Source organism: Taurulus bubalis, assembly GCF_910589615.1.
Source record: "Taurulus bubalis genome assembly, chromosome: 2".
Taxonomy (NCBI): Eukaryota; Metazoa; Chordata; class Actinopteri; order Perciformes; family Cottidae; genus Taurulus; species Taurulus bubalis.
In genome coordinates, this window is record NC_136590.1 from 31,518,440 (window position 1) to 31,545,597 (window position 27,158).

General features: G+C 38.5%; 2 protein-coding genes across 2 annotated transcripts; one reads left to right on the plus strand and one right to left on the minus strand.

Moving 5' to 3' along the window:
• Window positions 1–615: 615 nt before the first annotated feature.
• On the plus strand, window positions 616–16,605 carry LOC306753912 (adhesion G-protein coupled receptor G2-like; the record flags this gene model as incomplete). Its single annotated transcript, XM_079237826.1, has 14 exons — window positions 616–659; window positions 4,692–5,063; window positions 11,166–11,444; window positions 11,909–12,065; window positions 12,499–12,660; window positions 12,874–12,996; window positions 13,628–13,673; window positions 13,758–13,861; window positions 13,975–14,099; window positions 14,496–14,867; window positions 14,986–15,269; window positions 15,575–15,676; window positions 15,865–16,011; window positions 16,472–16,605. The coding sequence occupies 14 exons, from the start codon at window positions 616–618 to the stop codon at window positions 16,573–16,575; spliced, it is 2,421 nt and encodes an 806-aa protein (XP_079093952.1). The 3' UTR covers window positions 16,576–16,605.
• LOC306753394 (spermine synthase-like) lies at window positions 16,599–26,933 on the minus strand (the record flags this gene model as incomplete). Its single annotated transcript, XM_079237263.1, has 11 exons — window positions 16,599–18,465; window positions 19,683–19,792; window positions 22,270–22,349; window positions 22,446–22,560; window positions 23,502–23,598; window positions 23,758–23,905; window positions 24,065–24,240; window positions 24,335–24,399; window positions 24,995–25,082; window positions 25,723–25,843; window positions 26,888–26,933. 11 exons carry the CDS (start codon window positions 26,931–26,933, stop codon window positions 18,435–18,437), a joined length of 1,077 nt encoding a protein of 358 aa, XP_079093389.1. The 3' UTR covers window positions 16,599–18,434.
• Window positions 26,934–27,158: the final 225 nt, after the last annotated feature.

Consider the following 27,158-nt stretch of genomic DNA (forward strand, 5'->3'; position numbering starts at 1 on the left):
ACCCTTTTTGAATTTCATATAAATTTGAATCATGAAGCCAATCAAAGGCTGTTGCTATACACAGATATGAAAACCTGGCTTGTGGTTATTTTTGTCCTTGTGCCTCCCCCTGGTGTACAGATAGAGAACTACACATATCCTATTTGTCTGTTTCGTACTTTATCTAATTAACTGGGAACTCATGTTGGTACAGCATGACATCAGTTTGGTATTACTCTATAATATGATGTACTCATAAGGGTTGTCACTACTATTGTAATGTTAATACATAAGTAATGCTTTATAGATCAAACAACTGTTATAATGCTGTTATGCTGTTATATTATTTCTGGGTTACCAGGATATGAAGAAATGATTACATTCAGGTTCCTTTTTGTTTACGTCCTCTGCTGGGATAGTTTGTCATTTTATCCAGATTTTTACTTTATACTCTAATTAGGTAATGAGCCCTCAGTTTGACCCCTGACCTCCTTGTGTTTTTTCCATTTATGACACAAATCCATTTTGTATTTAACATAAAACAGGTTGAACATGTTGCTTTTTTAAATGATCTGTTTCCATGACCTTGCACTTAATCACCATGCTCTTAGTTTCCCTGAGTTATGAATTTTCAAAATGATCTCATACGTCAGTCCTCTGTCACCTACACACCCTCCCAGGTATGTGTTTGTGTGCCCCCTCTATAGGGTGTAACTCTATTAAATATAGTGTTTGCCTTGTTAAATATAATTGGAAGATCCAAAACGTGAAAGAACAATGATGGAAATAAGTGTGTGTGTGTGTGTGTGTGTGTGTGTGTGTGTGTGTGTGTGTGTGTGTGTGTGTGTGTGCGTGTGTGTGCGTGTGTGTGTGCGTGTGTGTGTGTGTGTGTGTTTGCGTGACAGACAAGCCTCTCCCTTTTACAGTCCTGTAAAGCAGGTGCATAACTTGACAGACACAATGCTGGTGCGTGACTTCTTCTGACGCAACAGTACATGTATCAATGCCGCACTCTTAGAGCGCTGCAGTGTTGCCCTGGAAACACTTCTTTCTAGTTGTGCCTGTCACTGAGAAAAGTCAGGGTCAGGAGGACACACCCTGAGGCGCACCTTTACTGCCTAACAAAAATAGAAAAGCAAAACCTACAGAGACTTTAGCTTTGTAAAGTTATCATTTTGTATGATAGAACAGCACAGTGGGCCTTTGCTGATCTGTTCTAAAATCAAATAATTTCCTGTTCAGGAGGTGGACAATTGTTGTGAGACTAAGGTAAAGTGTAAGTATGCAACATCCACCTTTTCAGGTTGACGTTTCATGGGCGTGCCACATGTGTCAGCTATGTGCTGTATCCTGTATGAGAAAACCACAGGGAACTCACACAGCAGCCTGCCAACAGCGACAGGAACAACAAAGTTGTGTTGGTTTAGAGAAGAGAATGCACACCTAATGCTTATGGTTTGGCTTTGTTTTCAAGTTTCAAGAATTTGCCCGCGGACGTTATGTTTCAAGAAAATGAAGACGAAATCATGAAAGCTTCCAGCATTTGTTCTGATGGATCTTTATGTCGGCACATATTTGCCTCCTTTGTCAGGTAAAGTGGTGGTGATGGCGGTGTCTCCTTTTCCTTAATTAGGAATCACTGCTCATCTCAGAAATTACTGCTGGATCTGGTTTGAATCTGGATTATACACCAAGCTTGTCTATTTATAGATATAAGTAAATAAATGACTTCTGTATTCCTTAATTTAAACCCCTAACCTCATCGCTTTTAATATTTACTTTTTAATGTGTCTTTTCCTCTGTAATATTATCTTACTTTATGTTTACATTTTGTGAATATTTGGCTGTGTTTGTGAATTCTGTTTAATCTTCAACCCAAGTCTTAAGTGGAGTTATTGATAATATTCTTTGTAACCTGGTGCACCTGGTATGCACCAGAAACACTGTCCTGGTACGATGATGCTCAGATTACATTAAGGGACCGCAAAAACCCATTAAAAGATATGGGTCGGTGGATTTCCAGCTCGCTGAGCAGTGATTTGTATTCGCTTCTTCTCTATCCTTCCTCAAGGTTGGACAACTTTCACTATTTTGTATTTTTGTGTTTACTGCTGATTTGTGTAAAACCCGCTGTAGGAAGGACTGAATGTGTTTTCTTTACTTAAATGTCCACAGTAATTCACTAATGTAGTCTCGCAGTACACATACCTTACTTTGACTGTTGTTTGTGTCACTACATCTTATAATAGTGCATACATTACATTATTTCACATTTTATTTTGCAATTAATAATAAAAGCAGGTACCAGAGTTTAAAGTTAGAAATGAAAGTCTTCTGCGCCAGAATTTCTTAATTCACTGCATACTAACAAATGTAAACACCAGTGAAGCGCTCTGGTCCGAGCAAACATTCACCATTTGTTCATGGATCAAACGTGTGTCTGTACAGTGCAATACTTAATACTCTCTTTTGCACTTCCCCTAAGCTGTGATAAAGGTAATGTGTTTGTTCTGTTGTAATGTATTCTGATTATAGCCAAGGGTGATTCTGAACAGTAATGTGTTCAATGTTTGATTTGGCATTATTAATTTCTTCAGAAAATTGTAAGATATGGCTGATTGACTGAATGATCAGAACCAAAGAGAAAACCTTCCCAACATAATTACAGAATAGGCCTACAGCATTCATTCATACTGTAGGTGCGGTGGAAAGAGTTTTTTTGTGATTAGCTTTGGAAGTTTTTTCTATACCTCACTCTTTCACCCTTTCAAACTTCAAACGAGCAAAAAGTCAGTGCAGTGAAGCTTACATTTTCATTTCATATAAACATTTAGAAAAACTGTTAAAATGATTGTCTTTGTTTTATTACAGAGCAAAGAAGCCAGGCTCACATGTCAAACATCTACATGGGGTGCACATAATTCTGCTAGTCATCCTATTGGCAGGTATGACATCAGCTATGACTGGGAAGAGTTATCCGCAGCAAATGGAGCTCATCTGGACTGACAACTCTGCACCGCTATTTATAAATTGCACTCTGACAAGGAAGTTATGTTACACCTACATGTGAATATGTTGAATTTTCTTCCTAATGTATACTGGAACCTGTTCTGGTCTAATTGCTGTCTGGTTCCTCATTACGCACAATGTTTTTACTTCTTTGTTAGAGGAAGGTGGAAAATATGACCAAGAGGAACAGTCTGGTGTAATTCAACAACTGCCAAATATACCTGAACTTTGGTTTTCTAAAAATATTTAATGTAATTTATGCTATACATTATTATTATTATGAATGTTGTATCGATGTATTGATGCACTTTATGTTTGTCTATATTCTTTACCTATCAAATAGTAATGTATAGTCTGAGTCTTTTAAATCTCCAACAAACCTATATAAATATATGTCAACACCATGTGGTATTGAAGTATTTCTAACATCTACACCGATGTACGCCACAATAATTACCATAAACTGAAAATATGTTAATTTTAATTTCCTTCTTTCCCACCAACAGCACAGGCTTCCTGTAATGAGATCTCTGCTGATGCTTCCAATACTACAACAAATGCACAGACGTCAGGTAAACTTGCCAAAGCTGACAATCATCTTACACACTGCCGTATCAGCTACTACTGTATGCACTGCTGTCGTTGAATCTACTACAATGGTTCCCAAACTTTTTCACGTCAACTTTACAAATTAGACCATTTGTTAAGATTCTGTCCCAGGGTCTCCAAATCTTTGCCCATGACCAAAATGATCATACATTCTGTTATGGTGTTACTTTTGGATGGATTTATAGTGATGGTTTTAACATGATAATTTGTTTCTGATGTATAATTGTAAACATGTAAAGTAACTAATCATAACTGTTGAATGATTGTAGTGGAGCAAAACAATATGTGCATTAAAAAAAAGTGGAGCAGGAGTATAAAGTAACCTAAAATGGAAGTTTTTAGGGTTAAAATAAAACTCAAATTGTACTTAAGTAAAGTATGTGAGTAAAGGTACTTTTGTTATTTTGCATAAGCATCCCAATCACAGTCATATCAGCCTCCGACAAACAACAATTGCCTTCTCTCACACTTGCTCCTGGTCGCAGACTGTTTGAAAACGTGGAACAGTATCATGTTTAACATTAAAAGGGAATTTCTTGAAACAATACTGACATGCCCATATGTACCTGTCTGTACATATAGCCTTTTCAATGTGTAAAAATCTTAGTAAAAGTTCATTGTGAGGTAAAAGCTTGAAAAAGAAATGTGAAATTGTCCTAAGATCAGTTAAATAATGACGAAGAGCACATCTCAACCTGTGAAAACAGCTGTACTCAGGATATCTCCTTCAATGCTGCATGCTCCATTTGAAAAATATGTCTCCTTAACTACGTTCTGTCTTTCCTTCTTACGACAGTACACTACTTTGTTGTTGTCACGGTGGATACCAAGGAACAAAAGGACGAATCAGAAATCAGTGCCTGGGTATGTAGGAAAACTGGCCATTGACTAGTTGCTATTCTAAATAATATATATATATATAGGACATATAATGTATATATCCTGTGATTAAATAAAATGAGTATTCTGTTCATTTTCTCAGCTTCGCCAGGTGTTCCAAAACGAGCTGCAGAACTGTGTATCTTCAATCGACGAGACAGCGCTCACGACGACAGCAGCAACAACAACATTGCAAAGCTTTAACACAACTACAGCTATGGCAACCACAACGTTACAGAACACAACAACAACTGCAGAAACTACAACGTTACAGAGCAACAACACAACTACAGCTGCAGCAACTACATTACAGAGCAACAACACAACTACCACTGCATCAACTACATTACAGAGCAGCAACACAACTACCACTGCATCAACTACATTACAGAGCAACAACACAACTACCATTGCATCAACTACATTACAGAGCAACAACACAACTACCATTGCATCAACTACGTTACAGAGCAACAACACAACTACCACTGCATCAACTACATTACAGAGCAACAACACAACTACCACTGCATCAACTACATTACAGAGCAGCAACACAACTACAGATGCAGCAACTACGTTGCAGAGTAACAACACAACTACAACCAAAACTACAACTGCAAGCACTGTCACAACGACACCTGCAACAACAACACCAGCATTAGAAACCACCACCCAAACCACAACTGCTAGCACTGTCACAACTACACCTGCAACAATAACAACACCAGCATTAGAAACCACCACCAAAACTACAACTGCAAGCACTGTCACAACTACACTTGCAATAACAACACCAGCATTAGAAACCACCACCAAAACTACAACTGCTAGCACTGTTACAACTACACCTGCAACAACAACACCAGCATTAGAAACCACCGCCAAAACTACAACTGCTAGCACTGTCACAACTACACCTGCAACAACAACACCAGCATTAGAAACCACCGCCAAAACTACAACTGCTAGCACTGTCACAACTACACCTGCAACAACAACACCAGCATTAGAAACCACCACCAAAACTACAACTGCAAAAACAATAACAACTACTACTACTACTAAGGAAAAACCTCCAAGGAATCCGAATCGGTCCAATAATGAGCGCGTAGGTCGTGAAATTCGGAACCCTAGGACACAAACCAGGTATCGTTGAACGATTTCTTATGAAATGAATGAAAGGGTGAAGGGTCCTAACATTTTGACAGTATAGACATATCTAAAAATACGTTTGATGGTATTATTGATTTAGTACACCAATTATTATTTCTCTACACTGTGAATAGGATGAGTATGTTGTAATATAGACCTCCAAAATAACTTAAACTTCAAATTGAATAATTTGTAAGTAGCAGGTTCCCCAGAGTCTATACTGTAGGAACAACCCATTATGTGGTTTGTTATATTAATGATTTAAGGTCTTTTGCTGAACAGCGGCCACTGAGTCCACTGGCACTTACAGATGAGGGCACATTGAACTTTCCTTGAGTCACACAATGCTTGTTTTACCTCTGCCATAAATCCAATAAAATGTTTATCTGCTGTTATCTAAAATGTAGAGTAACAGTAGCAAAAGAAGAAATGTGTTTCAATGAACTGACAGTTATGTTCATTTCAGTTATATAGCCATATCCAACTTATGTTTCAACATTTGCTATTTACATTGGCCACAATAAACTACTGTTCTTACCAGACCAACTACATACACTCACCTAAAGGATTATTAGGAACACCTGTTCAATTTCTCATTAATGCAATTATCTAATCAACCAATCACATGGCAGTTGCTTCAGTGCATGTAGGGGTGTGGTCCTGGTCAAGACAATCTCCTGAACTCCAAACTGAATGTCAGAATGGGAAAGAAAGGTGATTTAAGCAATTTTGAGCGTGGCATGGTTGTTGGTGCCAGACGGGCAGGTCTGAGTATTTCACAATCTGCTCAGTTACTGGGATTTTCACACACAACCATTTCTAGGGTTTACAAAGAATGATGTGAAAAGGGAAAAACATCCAGTATGCGGCAGTCCTGTGGGCGAAAATGCCTTGTTGATGCTAGAGGTCAGAGGAGAATGGGCCGACTGATTCAAGCTGATAGAAGAGCAACTTTGACTGAAATAACCACTCGTTACAACCGAGGTATGCAGCAAAGCATTTCTGAAGCCACAACACGCACAACCTTGAGGCGGATGGGCTAGAACCGCAGAAGACCCCACCGGGTACCACTCATCTCCACTACAAATAGGAACAAGAGGCTACAATTTGCAAGAGCTCACCAAAATTGGACAGTTGAAGACTGGAAAAATGTTGCCTGGTCTGATGAGTCTTGATTTCTGTTGAGACATTCAGATGTTAGAGTCAGAATTTCGCGTAAACAGAATGCCTTGTTACCACTGTGCAGGCTGGTGGTGGTGGTGTAATGGTGTGGGGGATGTTTTCTTGGCACACTGTAGGCCCCTTAGTGTCAATTGGGCATTGTTTAAATGCCACGGCCTACCTGAACATTGTTTCTGACCATGTCCATCCCTTTATGGCCACCATGTACCCATCCTCTGATGGCTACTTCCAGCAGGATAATGCACCATGTCACAAAGCTCGAATCATTTCTAATTTTTCTAAGGTTTCTTGAACATGACAATGAGTTCACTGTACAAAAATGGCCCCCACAGTCACCAGATCTCAACCCAATAGAGCATCTTTGGGATGTGGTGGAACGGGAGCTTCGTGCCCTGGATGTGCATCCCACAAATCTCCATCAACTGCAAGATGCTATCCTATCAATATGGGCCAACATTTCTAAAGAATGCTTTCAGCACCTTGTTGAATCAATGTCACGTAGAATTAAGGCAGTTCTGAAGGCGAAAGGGGGTCAAACACAGTATTAGTATGGTGTTCCTATAATCCTTTAGGTGAGTGTATGTAACAACTTGAACATCAGGGTGTATTAAATTAAGCAAAGTTATGTTTCTCGGTTATAAATTCAACTTTTTATTTGTGAGGGTAAGATTGTCATATCTCTTCTTTCAAAAGTTATATAGACTTTTTTTGACACTTCAATCTTGTCTCAATTTTTTCATGCCAATCAGAACAAACAACACAACAGGCCTATTTCAAGTAAGTTCATATTTAGATATATCTGTGGGTTACAGTGTGTGAATAAAAGGATCAGATGAATAAAGCTTTTATTTTTTATTTTACAGGGAATTGACGTTTCATGCATCAAACAGACTGCAATAAGGTGAATAAAATAAACTATTTTCAAATTACTAAAGCAAGTGTTAAGAATCTCTTTGTTGACAGCAACCTCTTACTTCAGACAAACCAACTGTTCAGTGACGCTGCAGCTGAAGCAGAGGGTCTCTTCATGTTGTATCCTTCAGACACTCTGTACGGCCAGTCAAACATCTTCTGACATCCGTGTGGTGGGGAGAACAGCAGATGTAACGAGTGAGTGTTACATGCTCTGAAATACATAATTACCGACCAAATCATTTTCCATAAGGAAATAAACCCTCTGTGTCTTTGAACAGGTCCACTGCAAGACGAGTGCAATATCACAATACAAGAGCTAAACAGTTGCACGTACACTGCAGAAGCTGGCGCATCATGGTAAGATGTTTGGGATTCACAATGGTTGTGTTTTCCCTTTCACCCCCCTCTAACATACATATGTATATTTTCAAAAGCAATTTTTTTCAAGAGCAGTATTTATTTATTGAATTTTAGGATTATCGTATACAGTGTAATCATGTTTTGCCATCACATTTTATGAGATAGTTACCTGCTATTCGCTATTTTTTTTTAATCAAATGTGGCTATCTTTCAACAGTGATGCGTCCAGGAGTGCATTTGTGGTTCAACTCAACTCAACTCACTGTGGTGCAGGTGAGCTCTGAACATTTCCATTGAACATCTTCAAACCACAAATAGTAAAGGACGTATTTAAGCCCTTGTCAATGATCTACGTACCATAACACACAATGTCAAAGTAGACATTGGGACATTTAGAAGACGTCACATGAGATCCAAAGCACTTGTCCTCCAGTACTGCTAAAGTTGACTTATTAACACGTTCTATCGTGTTTCTTTTAAGCTCAGTTCTTGGCCGGGTGCAGTGACTTCCTGAACTATTGTCACCATGAGGTAGATGAGTGGTGTCTTGAAGAAGTCTCTGTGATCGGGCAAGTAATAGCCCTTCACAAATCCCTCCATAAAACCGCAACTTGTTATTTTTATATAAAGACTTGATAAAGCAATATGGGTTGAATACTGCATGAAGAACTTGAAATTGCTGTTGTTCTGGATACACCAAGCGGCAGCCTCCAGTGCAGGGAAATGAAACCCATGCGGAAGCAGCTCTGTGGTAGAGGCGTCGTCCTTTAACCAGAAGGTTCACAGTTTGATTGCTGGCTCTTATTATCTGTATGTTGAAGTATTTTTTAGCAAGACTTTGGACCCCAAGTTGCTCTCCCTCGTTACAGCAGCCCGCTGCCCCAAAATGCTTTGGATGGTCTGCATGCAGAGGTCAAATTTCATGTATGTAACTTGTGACAAATTGATATGAAGTGCTAAAAACTGCAGTTCCTCAAAAAGCAACTTTAGTCTGTTTTCAAAAGCGAGTCAATCCCCATCGACCCCCAAGTTAAAACGCCCAACCATACCGCAGAAATAATGGTTTCCAGCCTGGTACAATGTCCATGACGACTGTATTGGCACTGCATTTTCATATAACTTATACATTTATATTATAGTAAGGCTTAGAGTTAGGCATAATTAAAGGTGTGGCCGCTTCGAGTGACATGTGGGTGACGGACCAGGTCGCTAGCTGTCTCCTATGCTGTGTCACCTGGGCCCGCCTCAGCTCCACCGACAATCCAACTTTTTGTCCATTTTTAAGAATGAGTCTGTGTAGTCACTGCCAAGATGGACCTGGCTGCAGCTTCACAACGGCTCTGTGATGGCGTCACAGAGACGACATCCATATTTTATCTATTGTTCACACTGACATTTGAATACAGTAAACCAACATGCTTTTGTTTTATTTCAGATATAGAGAACAACACTTGCAGCTGCTCTGCTTATTGCAGTGGAACTGGTGAGTGTTTTTTTCCCAATACAAACGCCCAGATTGTTTATCTAAATAGAAATAAGTAAATATTGTTTCTCTGCTTTCAGATGCATACTACACTTTTCACTTTCCAAGACCAGGTTCCCAGACGAACTTGTCCGACATCTTGAAGTCTGTGGTAAGTTGTGCATACATGTGTTAGCGTATGTTTTAGTATGTCTTTAATTGTACATTTTGCATCAATTAATTATTGTAACAACAAACTCTGACCTCTTGAATCTTTACAGATTTCTCAGCTAAAAAAACATACCAACTGTCCTTCAAGCACAGAGTGAGTTTTGCCATTTAAGCATGTGCAAATTACATTTCACATGCAAAAATACCCTTTAATCAAATTGAAAAATAAATCACAATATTTGTTATGCTCCTTTACAGTGGTTCATGTCCGTTGTCCATCATTGCATCTGAATACAAGGTAATCAGCTGTATTCATATTGCCTAAATGACTATTTTGACTATTAAATAGAGCCAAATGAATTCAAATGAGATCAAACCATTTTGCCATATTATATATAAACAAAGGATTCATTAACATGCATTTCTGAACTGCTTTATCTTTTTTTTTCTGTAACTTATAATGTACTAATGACTAAATAACAGTTTCATAAAGAGCTAGCTGCTAGCTAATTAAAAGAGAAATCCAATTGAAAATGGAGTGTAATATTTAGTTTCTGAGTTATGCATTTCATTGAGGAAATTGTCCACTGCTCACAAAAATCTATGAAGTGCAATTTTGTCAGTTTGAGCAGTTTCTTCATTAAAATGAAAACATTTGGCTATGAATATTTACTTTTTGTTTTTGCATTTGCAAGCATTTTTTTTTAAATGTTCTTATCTTTGAATGCACAGAAGTACACATGGTATACTAAGCATGTACAACTTATTTGAATATGTTACTTTAACCTAATTACATGAGATAGTGTGATTAAATAAGATTTTCTTCTCAGGATGCCACAATGGAATGTGAACACACACCAAATACGTGAGTCTACTAGTATTATTTCAGTGAAATGTTCCTTCAAAGCTATCAATATATTTTAACAGTGACTGAAATCTGTGCACTTTTTTTTTATTCTCATCTTTAAAGCTGCATGGTGATTTTAGGCTTTTCCCGTGAGGTTCCTATCTGTAACTTGTCGGCAGCCGTGTTTGATGTATTTCAGTCTGAGAAAGAAATCAGTTTCAATGGTCAAGTGACTCGAGCAGGTGTGTATATCAAGTACAGGGAAACAAGTCGATTCAATATAATGTCACAGTGTCAAGAAAATAACCGCAGATCTGTTCTGTAAAACTCCTCATTTGTGTTTTGTCTTGTATGTCACACAGCAATTTGTGGAAATTCAATAGTTAGCGACAGACCACTAACAGCCAGCCTCATTCCGATTGAGGTTGATATAAAGCCTGCTTCCTTTTGTTCGGCAATAAAAGAATCTCACAACCTCACTTGGTTTGTATGATCTTCTTACCCCCTTGTCGTCTGCACCAACCTAACACAATTTTTCAGAGGTATTTGTATAGTTGGTATACATTTAACACCTTATTTTGGCCTTTTTATTTCCAGCCCAAATGGAAAAAATGTGGTTGTGCAGCTGGACGAGCAGTGTGTTGTCGGCCCACAAGCAAACAACACTACCTCTGCTGAGAGCCAAGCCAACGCACTGCTCGAGCTGACCAGAGACGTGTCCAAGCTCAACTCCAGCCAGGTGGCTCAGCTGGTGTCTCAGCTGGAGAATCTTTTGTCGGGCCTGAACGTCAGCGTGGCGCTGGGGAACACCTCCGTCCACATCGTCAGCAATCTGCTGGGAGCATCTCCTGAGGTGCTGTCGGACTCCTCCACCAGGTTACAGTTTCATTCATTTGACATTATCTATTGTGTGCTGTTAAATAAATGATGGTACAACTCAGGGGTTTCAAACATGTTTTATGTCACCTCACACTGTTTTTATGTCGACAATTGTGTTGCAGGCTGCCCACATGGGCAGTGCAACATTGTCCTCCACACACCTATACTTCACAAGCTGAAACTTAAAGTTAGACAGGTGGTCTACTATTGGACTATTACGGAATTCATATGCATTACATTTCCTGTACTGTTTAATGCTTAAATATTTATATTTTGATGTATTTTGTTGAGGGATGAGGGACGTTTCATGTAATTACCACAAAGATAACCTTCAATAGCCTGTTATGTATATCATTATTCCACTTTTTTCACCAAGGCCTAGTCATAGTCCACAAGACAGGGGTTGGGAACTACTCGTGTAAATTAATTGGCTATATTCTAATGTTTTGTGTTTTTATCAGGATTATCGGGATTGTTGATACAGTCGGGTTGAAGCTGGTTCTTGGTGGAGAGGCTGAGACCCTCTTGTCCCCAGCTGTGGCTCTGTCTGTGAAACCAGCAGATGGCAGCAACTTTCAGGAAACATTTTTTTCCATCTCAGACCCCAATAATGTACAGGTATGACATGAATAATACAGTTTATTATATCTGCATGAAGTGTACGGTCATACATCACAACATGTGGGAGGATTACGATAGTGGTTATTTTACAGCAGATGTTGGTCTGTTTTAGAGGTTTGGAAGCCTGAACAACTAAAATGAGTGAATTGAAGTTTCAGGTTGATGCTATACTTAATACTTAAACTCTACCACATTTCAGAGTGATATGCATTGTAGGATATTAATTGAACAGGTGGTTTCGTCTTGTGACCCATTAATGGGGAAGTGTCCAGTAGTTCCACCAAAAAGACATTTCCCATCCAAACCTTTTCAGATAGAAAATAAAAAAAATATGAATAGACTTGTGTCGCCGTACTTAGTATATTTTCTTCTTCTTTTTCTTTAAATCATCTCATGGCTCTCTGTTCCCTCTGTCCCATGTATGTTCCAGGTCCGTGGGGATTCCAGGCATGGGAGGAGCCTGAGAGACTCCTCCATCCCGCAGGGCTCCATCAGGCTGCCCCCATCTCTCACACAGGACCTGACTGACGAGCAACAGCAGCTGGCCAACAGAGTCCAGTTCAATTTCTACCAGGAGAGCACAGTGTACCAGGTCCATACAGTCAACAAACGTCTGAGACACTTGGATTTTGATCACAATACAGAAAAGTTTTACATTCATTGTCTATCTGTTTTTATTTTTAAAGTCCTGATTTAATGTTCTAAATGAAACTGCTGGACCACATTTTATATCACACATTATTATAACATTTTCTTTACAAACTGACAACTTGTGTTTTTATGTTGTCTCTAAATGGCCATACAGGACAAAGCTTTGGGAAACCGCACACTCAATAGTGGGATCCTTGGAGCGAGTGTGTCCAACCTGTCAATCACACAACTGCAGGACGATGTTGTAATTAACCTGAGGAACTCAGAGCCTGTTCCAGTAAGTTTATTTGATATTTGTTTTGTATTTATTGACTTTATATCCTTCAATACACTGGTATACACTAGCAACACTTATACTGTGTTCCACAATGCATGTTTTTTATTTTACTTTCAGTACATCCGACAGCTGCCCGTACAGTTGTGTACTGTTGCATATAGAATTAAATTAACTGGGGCATACTATTTTGTCAAAACATTGTACATTGAACTTTGACCCTCCTGCTCATATATCTGCAACTGAGGATTGTGGATCAGAAAAGCCAGAAAAGCATTCTGACTTGCTTGGTACAAAATTCGACAGGATGCAGTATTTTTTGAAACACTATATATTGGAACATACTAAATCTTGTGTTCCGGTATACTGTACTAAATAGTATGGTAGTATGAGTATTAGAATGAAAATCAAATATTAACACACAACTTCAAAACTGTTGTCAAACATCCTTCCTCCTAACAAAATGTATACTGTGTATTTTTTATTTGTTTCAACAGCTGTAGTTTAAATACAACTGGGTCAAAAACCTGCTGTAAGAGTAGTAGCAGTCAGTCTCAACAGAGAAAAAGAAATCACGATGTACACTCAAGATTGTAAACTGATTTAATCTCTTGTGTCTTTTTCCAAACTACAGGCTAATTTTGTGGCCACATGTGTTTACTGGGACTTTACATTAAATAGTAAGTTTTCCAACTGTGTCTATCTGAATTAAGTGAATGTAAACAAAAGGGAAAATATGGTTAATCTGTGTTTTTTTCCGGCAGACGAATCAGGTGGTTGGAATCCAAAAGGGTGTTCTGTCCAAAGCAGCACAGACAATGAGACAGTTTGTGCGTGCAACCATTTAACCAGTTTTGCCATACTGCTGGTGAGATATTTATATTTATATTCATAGATTTTTATTTTTTTATTTTAATTTTAGTTTGGTAAACATTTTTCCACTCCGCTGTAACTTGTCTTCATCTATTATTTTTCTTACAGGACCTCTCCAGAGAGACTGAAATCAGTTCTGAACAGGCCACCATCCTTACCTTTATCACATATATTGGCTGTGGAATCTCGGCCATCTTCCTGTCTATCACCCTCCTCACCTACGTGGCCTTTGGGTGAGTATTGAGAGTCATAAGATGAATGACACTCATCCATCATTTTAAGAACCATTAAAGTAGCATGTATGTGTCGTTTTGATTCTTTACTTACAAAGTACTCTCAAATTCATAATTGATAGCCATACATATGTGATAAAGAGAACTGATCGGTATTAAAGACATATTATGACAGGTATTTTTCATGTCTTATATCAGCTCATGTTGTGATGCAGTGTTGAACATTTTACCTGAGCGACTGTAAATAGATCAGAGTCACGGTAACTTTTTCAAATGTGAAAGCTGCCATGTTGATTTCTATCTTGAACATCACACAAACAATATACAATATATATTGTTCATTGAGAAAAGTGCCTTGAGATGCTTTGTGTTGTCTAAACTATTTGAACACTGCAGAAAGTTGCGGAAGGACATTCCATCCAAAATCTTAATCCAGCTGTGCCTGGCTCTGCTGCTGCTAAATTTGGTCTTCCTGGTGGATGCATGGCTGGCGCTCTACCAAGACACTGTGGGCCTCTGCATCTCCACTGCCTGGTTCCTTCACTACTTCCTGCTGGTTACCTTCACCTGGATGGGACTTGAGGCTGTCCACATGTACCAGGCCCTTGTGAAAGTCTTCAACAGCCACATATCACGCTACATGCTGAAGTTGTCGCTGGTCGGCTGGGGTGTGCCGATGATTGTGGTCATTATTGTCATTGCCATTGACAAGGACAACTACGGTCTCGTCTCTTACGGAAAGTTTTCCGATGGCACTGATGGTGACTTGTGAGTCTTCTGTCAGACGCTGTTACAGTTACATGCACGCGATTCTACACAAATACCAAGACACATGAAACAAAAAAATAACCTTTTCATTCTCTTCCATCTTTTTCCTCTCCCACAGCTGCTGGCTGACAAATGACATTGCTTTCTATGTAGCAGTGGTGGCCTATTTCTGCGTCATTTTTCTTTTCAACATTGCCATGTTCATTGTGGTTTTAGTGCAACTATGTCGGCTAAAGAGGCAGAACCCTCACAATGTGCAGCACCGCACCACGCTGCAGGATGTGCGCAGCGTGGCGGGGATAATGATTCTCCTGGGCCTCACTTGGGGCTTTGCCTTTTTCGCCTGGGGCCCCCTTAACCTGCCATTCATGTACCTCTTTGCCATCTTTAACTCCTTGCAAGGTGAGTTGACTTATTTTTAGTCTTGTAACACTCACCTTTTACACAAAATGTGAAGAAAAAGGAAACCAAAAATGTGACTCAAATCACCCAATTACAAACATTATCAAGGTGGTAGAAAGCACCAAAAGATTCAGCACTTTGATCATTTAAAACATGGACATCTCACAGACCCTTAAAAAAATGCTATCACAAAACTGCAAGTCCTTCAAGTCAAAACTGTACAATTATTTAATACAACAAACTTTTAGAAACGGTGTATGCAGTATGCATGTTATATACATAAATATTCTGTTTCTATCTTGTAGGTTTCTTCATCTTTGTATTCTACTGTGCGGTAAAAGAAAATGTGAGGAAGCAGTGGAGGACCTACCTTTGCTGTGGCAGAATGAGACTAGCAGAGAACTCAGGTTGGAGTTGTTTACTTTCTACTAGTCTTAGTTTTACACTCATGTAATCATCTATGTATTATATAATTCCTCTGAATATGGACCTTCCAAGTAACATTCAAGTGTACCAGATGCATGATGATGGTGATTAATTGCATGTCAATAATTATGTTACGCTTCACTTTTTTATCTTGATTTAATTTTTACAGAATGGAGCCGCACTGCAACACAGAAGACTGTGAAGAGGTCATCCGTATCCAGACTTACATCTCTTCATTCCTCAAAGTCCTCCAAGTCCAACAACTCATCCTCGTCTTTCCTCGTCAGTGACTCCTCAGAGCAGATTGATGGCATTGGTAAGTGAAGTCTGCCATTGAGATTGTGGGAGTTACAGCCACCTAACTTTGAGGTGTTTAGTCACTCATATCAAATTTTGACGATTGGACAACTGATTAATTTACTCAAACATAAGATTTATGTAAGTTTTGTAGGAGGATTTATTCAACCTGCCTAACAATGTCAAATACAGGTTTGATCTATTGTGTTATATGTGTTTTTACCTTGATAGGGCGTGTTTGGTCTGAGTCTTCACTTGATTCAAATTGTAAACAAGGCAGTCTTTGTACTGCAGTATGGATATTACGGCTCTCAAAATATATTAAAGAAGTAAAGTCAAATGTATTTTTTAAACAGATTTTGTCTTGGAGGGCGAGAAGCCCAACACTTTCTTACTAGTTTTGATTCCCCATACACAACTGTTATACAGGTGTCTATATATTATGGACATAGAAATAATTAAATTGCGCTGTGTTACAGGTAATCCATTGGAAGACAGAACAATCACAGCAGATGAAGACCCCAGTATGGATGTAGTCCTCAACGAGATCAACAGTCAGTACAGAAACCAACAAGCGCCCTGATCCAAAAAGGACAAAACAGTCTGTTTGATGGGAAGACAATGGAAGAGGTCTGCTGGGTTATTTATGGCCATCACATACAGCTGCTGTTTGGATTTTTCAGGTGTATGGTGCTCAATTAATCTTGTGAAGGGCTCATTGCATGAGTGGAATTCTTTTATGGTCTCAAAAAAGAATCAATTGCAAGTCACCTTCATAAAAAGAATCCAAGGCACACTGTGGGTTTGTGTAAAATTAAGACGTTGTTATTATACATGGCAAAAATGTATTTAAAGGACCAACACATTGAAACCTACACAGGTCTTCATCAGGGCCATTGTCAGAAGTAGCTTGCACACCTTCATGAGCAGAGTCATCGATGAAACATCACCTCAGGAATAATAATAACAAAAACAGTATTTATTTTGAAAGTATTGAAGATGTAGGTATGAACAGAAAGAAATTGTGGACCAGGGTATAGTCGTAGATTAAGTCAAATTGTATCATATTCTTGTTTTAATAATGTATACGTACTCCTGCCCTCATCTCCTCTCTTTTCTTTACTTCCTTCCAGTTCTCCTTTCCTCCCCTTTTTTATTTTCTCTATATATTGTTGTGTCACTTTCTAGCTTTGGACCAATGGGCTTGCATATTGATGGAGAACCACCCTCTCTCTACTGATTAGTGTAACACTATAAAGAGGATAAAGACACATACATTTGGCCATGAAGAATAAAGGCATTTGAATTTACACAAACCCCACAGTGGCCCTTGGTTATTGTTTTAAAGGAAACTTGCAATTAATGTTTTTGAGACAATGAATAATTCCAACCATGTATCGGTCATGTTTAATGGCTCTTATTTTGAAATACTTGTATATAATGTTAATATAGAATAAGTTATCTCGTCCATCTGCATGCCACATGTATTGTATGACTTGTAATGGGCGATGGGAATTCTACATTATTAATGGAACTTGATTTTTCTATCTATTCACACATAATTGTATTTGCACAAGGGACCGGAACAACCTTTATTTCTTTGTACAGTGATGTTATCAGCATAAGGAGTCATATTGCAATGGTACATTGCATATTTATACAGAGATTTACCCATTGTCAACAAGTCAATATTAGACAAGCCAAAACTAATTGTCAAATAAAAGTAATTATTTTCACATTGCGCACAATTTATTAGAGCAAAAGACTAGCGATTAGTCTGTCCCCAGACGAATGTTACAGTTGCAATTATTCTCAGCTGAGGTAGGCAGTGATTCATTTTTTTTTGGTATTGTTGTTGTGAAAATGTGAAGACTTTTATACTAGCTGAGAAGTAAGGGGAATTGCGAAAGTCTCCAGGGTTCATCCCAAGGGGAGACATGCATTTCTTTAAATTGACAAGTTTAGAGTTTCATTTTGGGTAAAAGTAGTAGTTTTTGAATTTGTCAAATACTTTAGTCTATGACCAAATACCTGCAAAATGAATTACAATACCATCCATCAGCTTCAGCTGTAGTTTGTGCTAATTAAGAAATGGTTCATGTTAAAATGCCAAAGTAAGATGTGTTGGCATCTACAGTAGCTCACAGCACCACTGTGCAAGGACAGCGTAACAGACTCAGACAACAGAAATGAATGCATAAACATTCAAATAAGTTTTATTTGCATGAATCTTCAGGTTACATTATTGTTAATTCAGTATTTTAGATTTGACTGTTTTCTACCGTTTATTGTTTATATTACTTGTTTATATGTTTTACTATGTCTCTTGTGTGCACTTTACCCTGTTTACTGCTGTAATCCTAAAATGTCCCCACTGCGGGACTAATGAAGGAATATCTAATCTAATATCTAACACAAACATGCAGAGAAATGTGGAGGTCTTTACTTCTTCCATACAGAGTAGAAAACCCATCTGACACAATATAATTAAGGGTTGTACATAACAAAATATCACAGGATGCAAACATGTACAGTATAGCATTGAATATATGAACTATTGAACTCAAATGTTAATTCCAGTTTATCACAATTTAGCTCTTATTTCTATCTGTTGCGATAACACTGTGCTTTCTGAGGATCAGACAGGTTGAAAAAAAAGTTAACAGATCAAAGGAATGATCTTGATGAGTTATTATTACCAATAGAAATAAGGACCAAATCTCTGAAATTATTATCCAAATTTGAATAAGACGGAATAAAACATTAGAGTTGTTTGCCAAAATGACAATGTAATATGACATTTGTATTATTATTATTATTACCTCTACCAGGTGTCTAGGTACTTGGCCTCTCATGGTTGCAGTGATTCACATTTTTTTAACACAGGTTTTATTGACAACCTATTTTATTGACTATTGGCTAGCAAAGCTAACTAAGCTAAGCTTTCTAAGACGGCTAAAACAGTTAACAGAACTAACCGCATGCAAGAACTAAACTAGTTTTGGACTTTCATTAGAAATGTAGTTTAGCTGCTGGGAGTCTGTGTAGAAAGCTGTGTACATTAAAATGAGAGTGCATTTGTTATGTGAGAAGTGCAGAGTGAATAACCTGAGTGATACGCTTGTGATAAGCTGTGCCAAATTACATTTGTGGCCGTTGCAGACATATCTGCAGAAGATCTGCATTCTATTGTGCACTTTTCCTGTTAACAAATGCAGGGCTCTCAAGTGTCACGCATTGAGCGTGACTGTCACGCATTTCGGTCTTAAGTCACGCCCTCCCGCCACACGTCGTATTTCTCACGCTGAAAAAAAACTCTAGGCTATTTAATGTGCCGCAGCGCGCAAACATGACCTGGTCGCGCTGCCCTCACCATGGAGGAATCAAGCGCGTCTCCCCCGAATCCCCTGCCAATCAATAAAAACAGATGGGCGACACGAATAGCCAATCAGAAAAACGTATCTGTTGTATCTGGGTGAAATGTATGTAATCCCGGCCGTGCCTCCGCCCCCCCCCCCCCCCCCCCCCCCACCCCCACCCGAGAGAGAGAGAGAGAGAGAGAGAGAGAGAGAGAGAGAGAGAGAGAGAGATGTCACGCTTACCTGTCTTAAAAACTTGAGAGCCCTGCAAATGTATTCAGTCAATATGGTTTTAGCAATTAAAAAAACCTTAGAAAGGGTAAAAGGATACTGCTCCAAATAGGAGGGCACACACGCCACCTCTTTGGAGAACTCCACGGGACACGGGAGCTTTCCAAGTTCTTCTTCGTACAGACTCAGAGACTTGGTCAATAGGTTAGCCTGTTGACAAGCAGCAGGGACAAAATGTCACGTGATACACACATTTGACCAAAACTTCTTGTCCCAGCCACTCAATAGTTTACCATTGTTTTTTGGGTTGGCAAGTGGAAAAAATCTAGCAAACACAATCTAACAGCATGTGGCTGGTATTATAAGTGGAAGTTTTGTGTTCCAATGCTAATCCACAATACAATTATAAAAAACTTTAGCTGGTTTACCATTCCATAACATATTCCTATTAGGACAAAATGTAGCTTAAAATTCAAACCCTTTAATTCAGGAGTCTCAAACTTGCGGTGGTTCCGCCCCACTTCTCTGTGTGATCATACGTGCCTCTCATAGGAGCACACAGAATGAGGCGAGCTCCACCTTTCACCGTGATTTGTTGTTTAAGGCAGAGCTACTAACTCCCACGGTTTCGCCGTGTGACACATGCTTTTGCATGTTTTCACACGCCACGACTATATTCTATGGCTCAGAGAAAACGTTAAAGTTACACTAATACATGATGTTGATGATCACTGACTGACATGTATAGTAATCCTCCACATAGCAGTCCTCCACATGCTGCTGCGTGTTTTCCACACCCAGCAGCATTCAACACTACTGATCGCGATCTGTATTCACATTCATGGTTTGGATGTTGCTTGCAGGTTTTCAGGATATTCTGCCATTCATTTAATCCAGAACACTGACACTCCAGCAGAGTTGAAACGTACATTTAAGTTTCATTTTCGGAGTAACGTTATCACGTAGCCTCTTGACATGTGTCAAGACTAAGGCTCAGACGCACAGACGGATGTATCCGGTCATTCTTTAAAATAAAACATATTTTTCGATTATTATTTTTTCCATTCTTTCTGTGCGGCCTGGTACTAAGGGGATCTTGCGTCACTCGCTCGCAAACGAAGCCGCTTTTGAGTGTGATTCGACAGCATGGCACCAACGTAAACCTTTAAAGGAGTATACTGATATTATTTTACAATGTCACTGCACACACAATATTTATTTTTTATTTTTGCTTTTGGATAATTTCTCCCCAACGGAGCAGTGCCAGACCGAACTTCCAGACATCAAATGTTGTGGGCGGGGCTAAATTCGGCTGGTACCAGGCTACATCTTTAGCATACCACCCAAAAATCCACTAAAATGTATGAAATAACATCTACTTAAACCAAAATGTCCTGGGGGTGGACCATAAGCTATGTCTTTGCTTCACAGAATGTAACCAATGTTGTCCATCTCCAGTAGGCCGCCCCTATCAACGACTTTGGGCCCCACAAACCACCAGGATGCAGAGTACAACATGGGTACAACGCCAAATGAATTCCAATTTCCTGATATTTGAGCCACCAACGTGTGTGGCTGTGTGTGTGGCAAAATGTTGGTCACCCCCGACAAAATCTTACTCCAAGGTTTTTTGAAAAGTTGGCAGCTCTGATTAAGGTGTCAGTCGACATTTTGTGTGAAACTACCCAATGAACAATCAGGAAATCCTTAAGGACCTACCCACCCACATACGCTGCAAAAGATAGACTGGTTTTTATTCAGACAGACAACACACTACCACCTGAGAAAAAAAAACCTTGCAGTGTACTAAAAAAATCAACACTAGCCACAGAGAGCTCTGCTCCGCTCAGCTGTTCAGTTTTACTCTGCGCTACTCGACACACGACCATGCGCTGGTAAAGAGTAAGTGCACACATACATACATACATACATATATACAGAGTACATAGTACACACATAGATACAGAGTACATATGTTGTTCTTGTTCTGAAAACTGTTCTTGAAAAAACGAAATTGAAACATGCACATTGTGTGTATATATATGCATATATATATATATATATATATATATATATATATATATATATATATATGCATATATATATATATATATATATATATGCATATATATATATATATATATATATATATATATATATATATATATATATATATATATATATATATATATATGAGAAACCTTTCTCAACTATGAACTGTAATACATGCAAGTACAGGTCCAGGCTTAGTGATGCCTATCGTGAAGCTGTACTCAGGGTTTCTACTGTGACCTCCATCAGGGCCAATGTGGCTCAGTGTGAGCAAAAGCGCTGCCAGGTGTCTGGCAAGAAATAGAATATTAATAAGTACAAACATATTCAGGGTTTGCATTTGTTGGTCCGGTGCAGTTTCAATAAGTTATTTTAAAAAATTTAATATATTTGCACTGTTAAAAACTATTATAAAAATGTATAGAAACTGCTGGTTGCCTTTTTTATGACAAAAATATGTTATGGAATGTAAAAAAAAATATTGTGCTTTCTGTGTGGCCCTCCGATGTCACTGGTGACTTAAAGATTGGTCTCAGTTATCAGAAAAAAAAAAGGTAAGTAGAGATTGAAGCATACATAGCATACTGACAGTTTGCACTAAACATACTCAGCAGTTACTAGAAATGTGCACTCACCTGTGTAAGATATTTCCCAGAGGGACGCAGGACCTTGATTGACATATTTAAAGTCAGACGCAGGAACTCCCAGATAGAGTCTACAAAAAAAAAGTTCAGACAAGTTGAACTATGACTTTTATAAAATGTATATAAAATAAAATATACAATATACGATCAAAAACAAATACAGAAACCTTCTTTTGGCTCCCTGGATGATGGGATTGCAGTCAGTTCATTAATTACGTAATCAAACGTCTTTCCTTCCTGGACATACTTCTTCAGCGCAGGGACACAGTCCCCAATGATTATCTGAAATGCAGGAGACGAGGAGAATTAACTCAACTTTCCTCTCAAGTTTTTTTATGTGGAAAAAATGAAAAAAAAAATGTGTATGTAATATAAGAATTTGCATGCAGCTATGAATCATCAGTCAGTTCTCTTCACCAACAGGTTTTTGGGAGGTGGCCCTCCACCTGAGGCATGTACTGTACCAGGAGGCAAGATGAATAGATTAGACAGCTATCTTTGAGATCAACTCTGAGTCATCATTCCTATAGAATCCTGATTGAGACAAAAGTTGATCTTAAATTGACTAGTACTAAAAAGCAATAGATATTTTTACAAGTAGGTTGCTAGAACCATGGACTCTAGATACAAAGTGGACGTAGACATCGTCTTGGACTGCCGTCTCTAAGCCTCAAGTTCAGCATTTTGGCTATCGCCATCTTGGAATTGAGCCATCACCATATTGTTTTGTTTGCAACCAGTAAACAGAAGTTTCCATATTTGGAAAGCAGTGGTAGAGACGACGTACACGGCTTTGTTAGCGACCTGTCAATCATAAGGTAGCCAGGACCTAAAGCATACTCTGCTTTATGGTCTATTTGACTCTAAATGGGACCATAACTTACTAAATGGATATCATGCTGGATTTATGAAGACTTGGAACTACCGATTGACATAATGAACTCATGTTTACCGTGTTCTAAGGTAATAAATTAAGTTAGAAGTCGGGTAATTTTCCTCATAGTCACTCAGTTTGGAGAGCTGGATCGGAGAAATCCAGAGTTGAAGTTTACCTGCAGAGTTTCAGACCTCTGGTAGATACTTTGAGCTTTTTATCTGTTAGTGGGTCCTTGTTTTGTTTGTCTCGTGGAGGACACACATGCATATATGATGTGATACACCTGTGTCCCAATGCCAGGCTCAGTGAAGAGACAGTAACATCTGGACATTCATTCAGCACTCACTTGGTAACAGTCTACCTCCTGGTTGTCGTAAATATTGCCACAAGCTCCTCTCATATACTTCCTGCTTGCGTCAATCACCTTCTGGTCAATGTACACACTTTGTAAAGGAATGATCGATCAGGTGCAGAGATACAATTATACATATTAGTAAGAGCTGTGAGAGAAAACTACATTGCTGTAGTGAAAAAACACAAAGTCACAATACAGAAATGAAAAAAGGTTCACCAGAGCAGAACACATAAAGGATATTTCCAACATGATGACCATCTTTGGCTTTTGCTTGACCAGCTCAAACAGGATGCCTCCATCTCCTCCTCCTAATATCAGCACCTCTTTTCCAGTATAATTCTCTCTTCCGCTACCCATGATGGCTTGGGTGTAGGGCAAGTCACACTCTGCCAGGTCTGCAAGGTAAAATAACAATAAATTATTTTAAAATTATTATAAATAATACAAACTTACACAAAAATCATCATTGAATACATTCGCTTTGATGGAGCCAACTGTATCTTGTGTCTCAAAATGACAAACTTGTCATTCATTGTGGTTTTATATATACTTACTATAGTCATCCTTGAGTATTATGACGTTTCCATACTGCTGTGAGTGCAGAATCTTTATGTTTTGGAATGCAGAATCTTCTTCATGCACCAACTGGTCCATGTCATACTCAACCAGTCTGCCGTCACTTGTTGGCCAGTATCGGTCCACTTCTGCTCCTCGGATGAGGGCTGGGAGCCTTGGTGTGGATGGTGGACAACACAAGTAATCAATATTACTGCGATATGGAAGCTCTACGAAATGAGCAAAGCCATAAACCTCTCAATTCTTACCTTTTAATCCGTTTAATGTTGCCATTCAAGATAACCTTCAGCTTCGTTTCCAGTGCATTCAAAAGCTGTGGAGAAATACATAGTCAGAAACACCATAAAAGCTTAATTGCACAAAATGTCTTGTCAACTAGTGAGGTACATGGGCTGTGCTCATATCGTTTGACTGAACTCGACATGTATCAACTGGTGCTTCACAGCAAATGTTTGCTGCAGGGATGACATTCTTTTGTCGGCCAACTCTTGATGTTAGCATTGCACTGGTTCCCTTGATTATTGTAGAATAAAAGCTCAAGTTTATGATGCCTAAATGTTTTGTTCAGCAAGATAATCTTCACAAATAATAGCTAATGGCAGTAGTATAATGTGAAGGCGGACTGTCCAGCATGAGGGTGTTTTGTAGTCTCATTTCGCCACTTAATAGCAACCGCCTTTTTTAAGACGTGCAAACGCTTCAAATTACGAGAAGGGAGGCATATTTTAGAACAAAATGTTAAGCTTGTGTTGACCACCGATCTTATTTCAGGCATTTAAGCAGAAGCCTATTAAAAAAGATTGACTTTGAGAAGAGGGCACGGGAAGTACAAAAATACAAATTAATCTCTGGCTTTTAACCCACACAGAACACAAAATAAATACAGGAAACCAACTTTTTAAACCTACATTGTCTACTTGTGCAATGTCATCCTCTTCATAGCACTGCAGATCAACAGTGACCAGCCCATGGGAGTGCACACGCAGAATAACAAGCCTGAGAAAATAAGAGATAACACAAAGCAACATAGTGAGTGAAACATTTTATTTAAAAAAAATCAAAAACGTTTCAACGTTTACACAATGGAAAGCCTGTTAAGCCCTAGCGTCCCCCAATTGGGGGACCCTTTTATATCAGGAAAATCAAGAAAAAATCATGGTATAAATCCCTCCCCCCCAAAAAAACAAACATGTTAGGTATCAAATTAAACATAAAAATCAGGGCTACAATAATATATAATCCCGATGTACAACCTCTAAACACAACTCAAACAATAAATAGGATTAGGGGTTAGGGTTATTAGGGTTAGGGTTAGGGCTTGAAGGGTTAATACTTCATCTACAGCACACCTGCAGCATGATCCACCTCTTTTCCCTCACGGAAACGCTCTTGAGACGCTCCACATACTGCAAGAGGGGTGTGGCAAGTTCCAAACTGAACTTTTTTTACAACTATACACTTGAATAAATAGAGGGTAAGCTAATACCGTTCTCAGCTATTTACCATAACATTCTAGGTTTCCTTGTCGCAGTATCTTATGTGCATGTATATGCAGAATGAGAAACTAATATTATAATATTAAAAGCTTTAGTTCACCAAACATAAATAATATGGGAAGTAGAAATGTGTCTCTTACCAGCTATTCTTGCCAACAAAAGTCCCAAGGTATCCTTTGCCATTTGTTTCATGGACAGTCTCGGTCATTTCCTGCTCATGAAATATGGACAGTAGATCAGGAACTGTCGAAGCAGGGTCAACTGGGAAATCAGAAAGGGTATAACAATGAAACATATTGATAGTAATAAAAACCAATATTTTTTCCCCATACATTGCCTGTATCAGTGGTGAAAGAAGTACTCAGATCCTTTAACTTACATAAAAGTGGCAAAGGGACAATGTAAAAAGGCTCTATTGCTAGTAAAAGTCCATTCATAGTCACGCTTAAGTAAAAGAACAGAAGTATTATGACATTTTTTAAATGTTTTCATGTATTTGAGTAAAAGTACTCCTAATGCATGTATAATTGCTTATAACACCGCTCCAAAGACATGCAGCTTACAGGTTAATTGAGAACTCTGCATTGCTCAAGGTGTGAGTGAATGTTTGTTTCTATGTGTTTGCCCGGTTGCAGCTTGGCAGCCTGCAGGGTGAACCAGGCCTCCGCTCAATATCAGCTAGGATTGACTCAACCCCTCCGTGACCCTTAATAGGATAAGTGGTTACAGGAAATGGATTGATTACATTCTTGCCTCATAAATTAAAGTTTTAAAGTAAAATAAAGTATTGACTGAAAAAAGTTACAATCAAGACTTTTGGACAATTGAGTATTTCTATTGTTTGACGCTTTATACTCCAAAGTACTCCAAAAGTAGTGTACCATTTACTCCAATATATTTATGAACAGAGTTAACAACTTAATGTTCGGATTAAGAATTAAGAATTAATTAAGAATCAACATTCAAAACACATGACAGACAGAACACGTTTCAAACGTCTCCAACAAACCATTATTTGCAAAAAGTAAGAAAAGACAATGATATGAATTGTTTTTTTCTGTGGACTTCTGTGGATGTTTTTGGAAAGAATTTCCCCAATATATTTGGATGAGCTATCTTTAATGGCACAATTTCAAATTCAAGTACATTTTAGAAGAGAAAACTTCTAGCTAAGCAACATTTTTGTTTTGCTTTCTTTTGTTCTAATGCATTTTCCCCTTAACCCTTGGCATGTGTCAATTGTTGTTTGTTATTTCACAGTTTTGCAATAAAAAGTGTATTAAAAAGAACATGCACTCATCTTACCTGCCATACAGAGCTTGAAGTCAAGAGTATAGTGTTTCAGCGCCATGTCAGCTTTCTGCTATGCATTGGAGTAGCCAGATTATTTATCAGCAGAGAGAGAGGGAGGATCCTGCTGCCACGAGTCAAACCCGGCGTTGAAACCAGTTTTAAGGCATGCTTTTGAAGTCAAAGTAAGCCTCTGTTGTCTTTTTCTCTGTTATTCTTGAACGACATTAAACCAAGGGAAAAAGCTTGACATTACATTTATTATATTAACAATTAATTTACAGAA